The 12,453-nt window shown below is 39.6% G+C and overlaps 1 protein-coding gene across 1 annotated transcript in view; it reads left to right on the top strand.

Moving 5' to 3' along the window:
• wdr12 (WD repeat domain 12) overlaps nucleotides 1–11,649 on the top strand; it is a 65,605-nt gene extending 53,956 nt beyond the window's left edge. The window contains exons 11-13 of the mRNA XM_041200938.1: nucleotides 3,716–3,848; nucleotides 5,479–5,551; nucleotides 6,984–11,649. Coding sequence (XP_041056872.1) covers nucleotides 3,716–3,848; nucleotides 5,479–5,551; nucleotides 6,984–7,061 — 284 coding nt within the window. The 3' untranslated portion in view covers nucleotides 7,062–11,649. The remainder of the gene's footprint in view (nucleotides 1–3,715; nucleotides 3,849–5,478; nucleotides 5,552–6,983) is intronic.
• The last annotated feature ends 804 nt before the right edge of the window (nucleotides 11,650–12,453 follow it).

Genomic DNA, 12,453 nt, shown 5'->3' with positions numbered 1-12,453 from the left:
TCATCTTCCAGATCAATTTGATTGCTCCAGTCTTTATGAAGATTAAACTCGCCCCACAATTATTTTTTTAAAATATTTATTCATTCAAGGGATGTGGGCTTCACTGGCTGGGCCAGCATTTATTGCCCATCCCTAATTGCCCTTGAGAAGGTGGTGATGAGCTGCTTTCTTGAACTAGTGCAGTCCATGTGGTGTAGGTACACCCACAGTGCTGTTTAGAGAGGGAGTTCCCGGATTTTGTCCCAGCGACAGTGAAGGAATTATTACATTGCCATTGTAATAGGCTCCATTAAATTTTGTTTAATGATTTGTCCAATGATATAACTACTATTAAGGGGCCTATAAACTACTCCCACTCCACCCATACTGATTCTGCTTCATGATCTTCTGAGCCCAGATCCTTTCTCAGTAATGCCCTTACGTCATCCTTTATAGTTTCAGTGGAGCCCATCCCAAGAGAATAGCTCCCTTCTCCCTGAGTACTGATAACAGTGCCCCATGAATCGAAACCTCTCTTTATATTATCCTTTACTATCAGGGCTACCCTGCCTCCTTTGCCATTTTGTCTGTCTTTGCGAAATATTGTGTACCTTGAAATATTTGTTTCCCAATTTTGGTCATCTTGTAACCATTTCTCTGTAATAACAATTAAATCCAAACTATTTTCCTCTATTTGTGCAACTAGTTCACCTATCTTACTGCGCATGCTGTGCACATTCATATAAGGAGACTTTGATTTCATTTTTTTTAACCATTATTTCCCACATGGACCTTCGCACTGATGATAAGCTCTCTGTCCCTTCCTGTCCCACTCCAGTCTTCGCCCATATCGCAACACTGTTCCATTGCCTTGACTTCTCTCCTTTGATTTCTAAATCTCCCTTCACCTGAATCCCCTCCCACCACATCCCCCACTGCCACCCCACCACCTCTGTTAGTTTTAGGCCCTGTCCACAGCCCTAGTTATCCAGTTGGCCAGGGCACTGATCCCAGCCCAGTTTAAATGGAGTCCATCCCAACGGATTAGCTCTTTCTTTCCTGAGTACTAATACCAGTGCCCCATGAATCAAACCTCTCTTTCCCACACCAGTCTTTGAGATATGTGTTTAATTCTATAATCTGTTTGACTTTATGCCAATCGGCCCGTGGCCCAGATAATAATCCAGAGATGATTACCTTTGATGCTCTGCATTTTAATTTAGACCCTAACTCCTCAAACTCTCTCAGCAGAACATCATTTCTGGTTCTACCTATATCATTCCCATGTGGGCCACGCCAACTGGATCCCCCCACTCCCACTCTATTCCTGAGGAGATGTTCTTAACTCTGACACTGGGCAGGCAACATAATCTTTAAAGCCCCCGGTCATGGCTGCAGAGAACAGCATCTGTCCCCCTGACTATACTGCCCCCCAACGCTACCACATTCCTTGTCGCTCACCCCATTTAAATAGTATCCTGCGCCATGGTCATTTCGCGCATCTACCCTTCAGCCCTCCTCATCCACTCAGGTAGCAAGGATCTAGCACCTGCTGGTCAAAGTCAAGAGCTGAGGCTCCTCCATCACAACATGCTGGCCCTTCATGCCTGCATGACTTGCAGTTAGACCTCCTTTTACCATTTTACCCTCTTGTCCCTGACCATTGACCAACTCTAAAGTTCTGTCTAGCCTAAAGAATGTGACAGCCGTCTGGAACAAAGTGTCTAGGTAACTCTCCCCTTCCCTGATGCCCTGCGATGTCTGCAACTCAGACTCCAGTTTAGCAATTCTGAGCCAAAGTTGCTCAATTTGCAGACGCATATTGCAGATATGGTTGTCCGAGGTTGAGATGTATTTCTTAGGTTCCCACATGCTGCAGTCACGGCATAGGACCATCCCTGCCATGGCTGTCTAACCTTATTTGTTTAATTAGTCAATTAATAATTTACACAGCTAAAGTAATAGAAAGTTCACTCTCCTAGCTTGGAGACAAAAGAAGACTCACCAGCTACTGTCGACTGAAAAAAGACAGAAAAAGGAGCATCTCTTTTCCCCACTACATCAAATTCCATCCTGTACTTTTCAAATTCCAGACTATTCACTTGGTTTGCATTGCAATCAGGTCTCTTCTCCATTATGTACATTCAAGGATGAAGTGACCTTTGATCAACCCAGAGAGTTACACAATATACAGTAGACTATATATACATTTCACCCACCTACCAGGACCATCACAAAGCACTGAATTCTGTTGAGATATGGTTCCATGAACACTGGCAGCCCAAGGAGTCATCGTTTATATGGATTTGGAATGCCTCAGTAGCAGGTTATTTGATGATGGCAGGCATTGAAGCCTGATCGTGGCCACATCTAAATCTCCTTGTGTGCACTTTCTGATAGAAGTCAGTGGATAGCGGCCAGGAATAAGTACTCTGGCAGATTTTAATCATTCCTTGGTCAAAGCTTGCTTGGACAAGTTACAGGGAGTAATCCCGCCTGACAATTGCCATGGAAAGTGCTTTATTTCCATTTACTGCCTGGTGCAGAAAATGGCTAGAGCCCATCATATAGAAGATTTGTCATGAATCTGTGCCAACCAATTATTTGGTCATTAGTTCGAATATTTTATATGCCTGGCAACTTCATTTAATTATTCAGTAGCTGGAAAAAATTGTTGCAGTGCAGGCATTAGAAAGCTATACCCTTGTGGACTCCACTCTTGATCCATTTTGTGCATTTCAGGCAATAAGGAATGTAATTGGCCTTGTATTTAAAACATGTCTTGTGTGTATCATCTGAAATACTGTGTACACTTTTGGTCTCCTTATTTGAAAAAAAATATAATTGCATTAGAAGCAGTACAGAGAGGGTTAACTTGACTCATTCCTCGGATGAAGGGGTTATCCTATGAAGAAAAGTTGAACAGTTGGGCCTGTACCCATTGGAGTTTAGAAGAATGAGAGGTAATCTCATTGAAACATATAAAATCCTGAGGGGACTGGATATCGGGAGGATGTTTCCATTCATGGGGTAGACTAGAATCAGGGGACACAGTTTAAGAATAAGAGATTTTAAGACTGAGATGAGGTTAAATTTTTTCTCTGAGAGTCGTTAGTATGTAGAATTTTCATCTTCTGAAAGCAGTGGAGGCTGAGTCATTGAATTTATTCAAGGCTGAGTTGGATAGATTTTTGATAGTCAAGAGAGTCGAGGGTTATTGGGGCCAGACAAGAAAGTGGAGTTAAGACCACAGCCAGATCAGCCATGATCTAATTGAATGGCAGAGCTGGCTTGAAGGACCGTATTGCTGACTCCTGATTCCAAGTCCTTATGTTCCTAAATTTTACAATGTCCCATTCATTTCTGATTTATACAGTATCACAAGGATGCTGATGGTGGAGAACAACCTGCTGCCTTGTTTAGTTTTTCATTGTTTTGACTGGTTCTCAAAGCATCCATTAACTTAAGGGGATTGTAAGTGAACTTATTCTGATATTGCCTCCTAATGTAGACAATGACAACAACTGAAGCAGCTGCTTAATTCCAGGTCACAAAGGCTCTATACAAATCCATGCCTTGGTACAAGGCTATCTAAATGATTCTTTCCTGTCTACATTAATTAATTCATTCTCTGTAATATATAAAGGAAGTGCTTTTTGTGTTTTGGGCAAAATAACCTGGAAGGGGTTAGGGCTACCGCACTCTATAATTACTTTCTCTTCTCTCTCCCCTGCAGATGGATCTCTAGTACTGCTGTCCCTAACTTCACACAATGGATGGGTAACGGCAGTGAAATGGTCACCCATACATGAGAATCAGTTGATTTCAGGCTCCTTCGATAAATTGGTCAAGCTGTGGGATGTAAGAAGGTATATTGAGAATTAACTTTGTTTTTTGGCAGGACAGAGATCCACAGAAGCTGGATTGAAATTATTTCTGCAAAACTAAGATGCTGTCATCAGGGTAACCATTGCCACCAGTGGAACTACTTTAGAACAAGCCAGTCAGGTATAGTTTCACAGTGGCAGCAAGAAAACCAGTCTCCAGAATGAGAGTCAAAGCTAATGTGCATCTTGATTCTATTGTGGCGATTACAGAAAGCTTCACAAGTGAACATAAGTAAATGGCCTTGATTAAAATTATTTAACACTGTTTTGGAAAAAATATTTCATGCTCCATTAATTTTCCCCAATTGGATGCAGTTCCACTGGCAGTATTAGTCTCCCAGCATTTCAGCCAAATGGCCATTCTTCATGTGTAGGGCCTGGACAGCATGTGTTGAACTTTGGAAGCACGGCTGAGCTGACTTTGTCCTTACTTGGTGTCCACACATACATTCCTGGCAAGGATCACTGCATATCATTCCACTTTACACTCCATCTCTTTTTTCCTTTCTCTACCTTCCTAACCCAGTTGGCTTATGCCAGTTGCAGCATTCCACTCTGATTAACATTTGCTAACAGTACAGACTGGTGTAAGATCATTGAATTGTAAATTATTTTAAAGTGCATGTTACCAAACTCTGTTCATGTTTTAGAGATGTCATCGTGATGACTAGTGTCACAAGACAAAAATTCACCAGTGAAATGGCCAGGCACAAAAAGATTCAAAAGATTCCAGAATTTTCAATAATATGAGATTAGTTGTAGCTTCTATTTTAGAGAAATCAGATGAAAGGGCAGAAGTTAGAGGAGTAAGGAGGATCGCATTTCTTGGGATGAAGTGAACGAGCAAATATCCAAGAAGAAAGAAAGATGAATTGGATCATTAGTAAGTGAAACAGCACAATAGGATAGGGGTAAATTTAGAAGCATACATTTTGAGAAGGAGGGAAAACTGGACTAGAAGGCCTTGTTGAGTCTAGAGAATTAAATGTTGAACAAATATGACAGGGACCTGATATTGGTTATTTTATTATGGAGCACTGATAAGAAGTATCTTTGCCAAGAATCCCTCCCCTGCAGGATCAAGTAAGCCCCAGAATCAGCAATCATCAATACAGCTTTCACTAATGCACCCAAGTCTTGATATTGCTGCTCTTCCTGCTCCAAGGCCTTCAATAATGCTACTGTGTTAGTGGCTCTCTAGAGATAAAGCTTTCTTTCCATTTTTGTAGAGAATCAGGTGTGTGTATTTATCAATTAAACTGCTTTTATGTTACTGTTGATTTTATCTGGGACTCATCAATAGGCTGAAACTGGCTCTCTTTTCCTGGGAAAAGAGTTGTCCGTACACAAGAAGTGGTTTACAAATCTGCCATTGGGATAAATAAGTCTGATTCAGTAAACACTAGGAGCAAGTACGACATGGATGCTGATCTCCTGCAATCTTACTTGAATAAGTGCCAGTAGAAAAGTGGTTTTAAATATAGGAAAATGGCTGGTCTGGGTCAAGTTGCTAATGTTCTGAAACCCCAGTTTGGCACTATAGTTTAAGCCTATTGATTGCTCGATCAATAAGCATGTGCATAAATTGCTTCATCTATCTTTTCTATTTTAGTTGTAAGGCTCCCTTATATGATATGAACGCACATGAAGACAGAGTACTCTGTGTAGACTGGACAGAGAATGGGGTAAGCATGTTTTTTTGCTCTACGTATGAGATCAGTATAAAATGTTGATAAACTGATAAAATCAGTATAGTGTTAGATCAGTGTAAAATTTGAGCACCTATTATTTTTTGATGTTTGTAAATATTTTGAGCCTTTCTACCTTAATATGGTAGAGATCAGAATAAAAACTCAATTTTTTTACATGCGCTGATTATTATTCCTCCTACCTAAAGTGTGATTTGAGTAATGTACACTCAAAAAATTGCCATGGAAACCCCACATTTTATGTTGTTCCCTTATTAGTTTCCTCTTCTATTAGCATGTCCAATTGAATGTCAATAATTACAAGTCTGAGATGTCTTAAACTGAGGTGAATTGCAGGGAAACTCTTTCATTCTGCCAAGCTGATAGGATAACAGTTCCCAGACAATAGACATTTGTTTCAGGTGGGTTCAGGTCTGTTGTTTATTGGTGAGAGCTCACAGCAGTAGTTGATTAGTTGTTGCGCTCAGTAACCATAAAAATGTCTATGGAATCATAGAATATTGCGGTGCAATACCAGCTCGTTAAGTTCAATTTTTTTTCTCATGAGTCACTTAGTCTCAAAACCATGCTAATTTAACAAGGCTGAAGGTGCGATTAAGGTTCCACGTTGACCAGAAAAAGTTATTTGTATCTTTTCTCTAAACCATTTTAGTGCTGCAGTGGAGTGGAAACCTAATTGGAGAGATCCAGAGGGTTTCAGAAAAAAAAATGGGCATGAATTTGGGAGAGGTTGGAAGAAAGTTTGCAAGTAGGAAAGTTTGTAATCCATGAGTGATTTAGCAGAGCTTTGAAATCGTGAATGATGAATTGTTGTTTACTGAAGGAGATATACTAGGGTGGTGGACAATGAAGACTTAAGAGGGGACAAGAGAGTGAGAACTGGTGATGAGAGCTACACAACTACCTCTAGAGCAGAACAAAAACAGAATTACCTGGAAAAACTCAGCAGGTCTGGCAGCATCAGCGGAAAAGAGCAAAGCTGACTTTTCGAGTCCTCGTGACCCTTCCACAGAACATCTGAAGGGTAATGAGGACTCGAAAAGTCAACTTTGTTCTTCTCTGCCGCTGCTGCCAGACCTGCTGAGTTTTCCAGGTAATTCTGTTTTTGTTTTGGATTTCCAGCATCCGCAGTTTTTTGTTTTTACCTCTAGAGCAGATTGCTAAATAAACATTTAAAGAGGGGGGGAATGCCAGTTGTCTCATCTGATGGAGGCTCTTCACTCCTAAAATTGACTCTCAGTCCTTGTCCTATGACCTGAGATTGCATTAATGGGGGAAAAAGCAAACTGAGTAATTGCACAGAAAATGCTGAGTGGCTTGTGAAGACCTTGAGAGATAGGAAAATAATTAATAACATCAAAATATTGGGGTGGGCAGACAAATTAATTTTTCTCTTTGAACTTTTCAGTTGCTGTTAAGTGGTGGAGCAGACAACAAATTATTCTCGTTCAGATATTTGGCTCCCACTTCTGGGGATGGAGCATGAGGGCGAATACGAATTTGTTAAATGATGGAGGACCAAAATACCACTGGAGGATACCATCGGCTTCATTGAAATGCTTCAGACTTTCTTGTCTTCCACTTTGTTCTTAAACTACCTTACAAGGAATTGAATAAGATCTGTTTGCCTGCCATGACTGTCCTGAGTTCTGATCTCATTCTGTCAGCGCTAGCCTTGCAAAAGTCAATGTAATAATACCTGAAGGTCCTTTCAGTAAGATTACTGGCATTAGGATTTAAACTTGGATATGAGGGGCTGGAGTACACCTCTGCGAGGGTAAGGAGGATGAGAAAATTTACTGCTGCTGCGGGTTTTTTCAGTCATCTGTAATTATACTACACCTAATTTTAAAATAAGCCTGCCCTGGAGTTTCTAATTTTGTACTAAAAGTTGTGAGTCCAGCCATTCTCGTGTTAAATGTTGAACTTGCTGTGATTGATTTAATTCCTTTAGAGCCATCTGCATTGTTTGCTCCAGACTTCTCCATTGATGTCACCATCAAGACAATATGATCCAACAATTCACCATTATCTCTTGCACTCTTATTAAATCCTCCTGGGCCATTAGGGTTGTGGTTGATGTAAACCAGGTGCAGTCTTGGATGATTTAAACAACTCACTGCTCACATCAAGTTTTCACCCTGGTGCTGTAAGTGATTGGGTATTTTCTTACCACGGATGAGTGTCCTCTCATAGAATATTAATTTCCTAGGATTTCTTACCATTCTTAATTAATTGAAATTGATTTTTCTCTCGAGAATCAATCATAGAATCTCAGAATTGTTACAGCACAGAAGGACATTGTGTGCCAGCTCTCCAAGTGAGCAATTCACATAGTACCATTCACCCGCCTTCTCCCTGTAACCCTGCACATTCTTCCTTTTCAAGTAGCAGTGTAATTCCCTTTTGAATGCCTCAGTTGAACCTGCCTTCACCACGCTCTTGGGCAGTGCATTCCAGATCTCAACCCCTCGCTGTGTGAAAAAGTTTTTCCTCATGTCGCTTTTGTTTCTTTTGCCAATTACTTTAAATCTGTGCCCCTTCGTTCTCAGTCCTTTCACAAGTGGGATCAATTTCTCCCTATTTTCCCTGAATTTGAATACCTCTATCCTTTCAGACTTCTCCTCCAAGGAAAACAGTCTCGACTACTCCAATCTTCATAACTGAGGTTCCTCATCCCTGGAACCATTCTTATGAATCTTTTCTCCACTTATTCCAATGCTTTCACATCCTTCCTAAAGTATGATGCTCAGAACTGGACTTAATACTCCAGCTGAGGCCGAACTAGTGGCTTATACAAGTTAAACATAACCTCCTCGCTCTTGTACTCTGTGCCCCAATTAAATACTGTATGCTTTATTAACCATTCTCTCACCATCCCATGCCACCTTCAGTGACTTATGCATGTATACACCAGGTCTCCCTGTTTTTGCATCCCTTTCAGAGTTGTAGCCTTTATTTTATACTGTCTCTCCATTTTCTTTCTACCAAAATGAATCACTTCACATTTTTCCATATTGAATTTCATCATCCACTTGTCTGTGCCCTTTTGCAGTTTTACACAATCCTTCTCACAGTTCACAGTGTTGATTCCAAATTTTGTATCATCTGCAAATTTTGAAATTGCGCCAAGGTCTAGATCATTAATATATATCAAGAAGAGCAATCATCCCAACACTAACCCTCGGGGAATTCCACTACAAACCTCCTTCCAACCCCAAAAATGTCCATGAACCACTATCTATGTCTGCTGTCACTCAATTTCATATCCATGTTGCTACTTTCCCTTTTATCCCATGAGCTATAACTTTGCTCACAAGCCTTGTGTGGCACTGTATCAAATGACTTTTGGAAGTCCATGTATACCACATCAATTGTATTGCCCTCATCAACCTTCTCTGTTACCTCTTCAAAAAACTCCACCTGGTTAGTTAAACATGATTTGCCCTTAATAAATCTATGTTGGTTTTCCTTAATTAACCCATGTTTGTCCATGTGGCTATTTGTGTTGAATTATTGTTTCTAGAAGTTTCCCCACCACTGAAGTTAAACTGACTGGCCTGTAGTTGCTGGGCTTATTGTTACACTTTTTGAACAAGTTTGCATTCTGGAATCACCCTGGGTCTAAGGAAGACTGGAAAATTATGGCCAGTGCCTCTGCAATTTCCACTCTCACTTCCCTCAGTATCTTTGGGTGCATCTCATCCAGTCCTGGTGCCTTATCTATTTTAATTATTGATGGCCTATCTTACACCTCCTCCTTATCAATTTTAAATCCTTCTAGTGTATTAATTACCTCCTCTTTCACCGTGATCTGGGTAGCATCTTCTTCCTGGGTGTGGGTAAAGACAGATGCAAAGTATTCATTTTAATACCTCAACCCATGCCTCCTGCCTCCGTGCGTAAATCCCTTTTTTGGTCCTTAATCACCCTACTCCACCCCTTACCATCTTTTTACTATTTATATGCCTATAGAAGACTTTGGGATTTCCTTTTGTTAGCTGCCCATCCCTTTTCATACTCCCTCTTTGCTTTTCCTATTTGTTTTTTCACTTCCTTTCTGAATCTTCTGTATTAAGCCTGATTCTCTATTATTCACCTGACATTTGTCATAAGCATTGTTTTTCTTCTTCATCACTCTCTCTTGTTTCATCCACGGTGTTCTGGATTGTTTATTCTTGAATTGCAAACAATCCCCAATTTAAACAAAACAAGTCTTTCATGTTTTGGGCAAAATTAATTTTAGTAAGACATTTAAGATCCAGAAAATTCCGCAGTGCAAATTTAAATAAGCATTTGGCCATCCTAAACTGAACCACATCAGGCAGATGCATTCAAGTGTGAAACTATTCCTCTATTATCTAAATGCCAAAACTTTACAAAGAATATACAGCAGTTGGCATTTATGCCTCATTCAAGCCTTTGCCCATGTAACTCTTGAGCATGGCCCTCTGTTCCCTTCTTCCTCATATGTTAGTCCAGCTTTCCCTTAATGCATATGTTATTCACCTCAGTGACTCAATTCGGTAACAAGTTCCACATTCTTACCACTCTGGCTCACCACCACAATCTCAAGGGCAGTTAAGCTGGGCAATAAATTCTGACTGGTGATGCCAACATCCTGTAAACAAATAAATTACATTTCTCCTGAATTTCCCATGGTGAATATCTTGCATTATGGCCTCTAGTTTTTTTCTTTCCTCAAGTGGTAACACCCCTTTCTGTCTATCAAAACCTTTCATAATTTTAAAGGTCTACTCTATTAAGTCAGCCCTCCGTGTTCTCTTCTCGAGAAAAGAGACACAGCCTGTTCACAACATTGTATCCAAATATTCATAGGAGGAGCTTACTTAACTGTTTTTGGTAAAAAAAAACACATTACTGCAATCAAAATTTCTCAAAAACATCTCAATGAATGTACTGATGGGATTTAATCAATCACCTGGAATTCTCTAAAGTGTTCCTCTGGTCAAAGATTGGTGAAAATTCTTTACATAATTTGTCTGGCATTGTTATTGGAGTTATGTTGGGGGATCAAGGAATCACTGGCGAAATTTGACTTGCTTGTTCTAACAGTCCTTACCATTAAACCTAACCCTTAGGTTTTGTTTAAATTAGGGCTTACTTTGATATGGGGTGCCTTTTAAAGTAATACAATTTGATAAAGTATGATTTTTTTCCATATGTTTCAATCTCCCAGTGATAGACAGGGTTACAGATTAGAGAAAAAGAATAGAGATTTTTTTTTCCCTGCCAAAACAGCCATATCATTTCCTCAGCATTGGAGGTCAATATTGCAAGAAGTGGAAAAGTAAGTAAAATGATGAACAACAACAACAGTCTACATTTCAGCAAATGGAAAGGAGCCAAACTTTGTTTAAAAAGCTGAAGCAGCCACTGTCACTTGTTGAACTGAAAAGAATATCAAACTTTTTTTTTTAAATTGGAAGTTCTGAGACTGTTTTACAAACGTTGATCTGAAGGGCCCAAAAAGGAATGATTGTTGCAATCTCAATAAAAATTGATTTAATTTACCCTAGAAATTTGAAAAAAGAGCAACTAGTTTCACATCATAAACAAGGTTACTTTTGCCTTTAATAGGAAGCAACAATCGTGCAATGCAAGTTAAAGTGTCTATAACAGTCACAAGATGTTGTAATAAAAACAATTAACTTTCCTGATGATATGTCAGAATTCCTGGTAATAATATGCACTGTAGCCTCTCCAGTCTGGAAAGCTGAATTCTGGAAATACCAGTTGTCTGGAATTTTTTTCTGCAGGTTCCACAACTCAGACTTGCCACTCATGCTGCAACAAATTTCAAATAAGGAGAGACAAGATGGATGGCAGAGGAAGAAAAGTTAGCAAATAAGTATAGAATCTTTATTATCATACTACTTTCCCCAGCCTGGGCCTATTGGTAGTTCTAATCCTGGATCCTCAATTCCTTTTGGAGATCTGAGTTAAGCGGTAGTTTGAGCAGACCCAGGATATACAGTAGTTTGGTCATTTTAGTGCAATTCTTTGGAAAAATGAAAGATACAGTATTTGGATAAATAAAACAATTTTTGTTAGTGCTTTGTCACTTTTATGTCTCAGGTATGTATTTACATCTGGTTCACACACTTATGATTAGGCATTCTGGACTGGAGAGGTTACAGTGTACTAACAAGTATCTTTTCAAATTGACCATTTTTATTACACTTAACCAGACTAGATTTCCATGTGTCAGAATATTCAAATCTTGGCAATTTACCATGGTTACTTTAGCGCAGGAATATTTTTGGACAAAATTTGATAGTGAGCTAGGTGACCAAAAATTTGTTCGCGTAGGTTGTAGGGAGAAGTTGAAAGTTTTAGAGTGAGAATTCCAGAGCTGAGGGCCTTGACAGCTGAAGCTGTGGACACCAATGGAGACTCAAAGGAACTCAGGGACACTAGGCCAAGGAACATGGAGATTTTGGGCTGTAGAAGGTTACAGAGAGAGAAGAAAGGTCATGGAGGACTTTGAACACAAGGGTAAGAATTCTATATTTGGGGTGTTTGGGTTCCTGGTCCAGGAGCTAAATAGTCAATCAGAGAACTCGGATGATAAGTAAAAAAGACGATGCAAGTTAGGATGGAGGCAGCGGAGCTTTGGACAAGCTGAAGTTTATGGAAAATGTGCCTGATAAAACTAGTGTTAAAATTAAATTCTCGGGTTTCTTTTAATTTCTGAGGAATGAATTTGAGAGGAGTCATTAAATAATCCATGAACATTGAAAAGAATTGGAAAATACTGAAAAATTGAAAATAAGATCCAAATCAATCCACCCATGTTTTGTTTGACAGGTGGAAATTGAACTATTCACCAGAGATTGTAGCTAATGTGTATTTTA

The sequence above is a fragment of the Carcharodon carcharias genome, chromosome 12, assembly GCF_017639515.1.
Source record: "Carcharodon carcharias isolate sCarCar2 chromosome 12, sCarCar2.pri, whole genome shotgun sequence".
Classification (NCBI taxonomy): Eukaryota; Metazoa; Chordata; class Chondrichthyes; order Lamniformes; family Lamnidae; genus Carcharodon; species Carcharodon carcharias.
The sequence above is the reverse complement of the archived record's forward strand: the minus strand, read 5'-3'. Positions and strand labels throughout refer to the sequence as shown.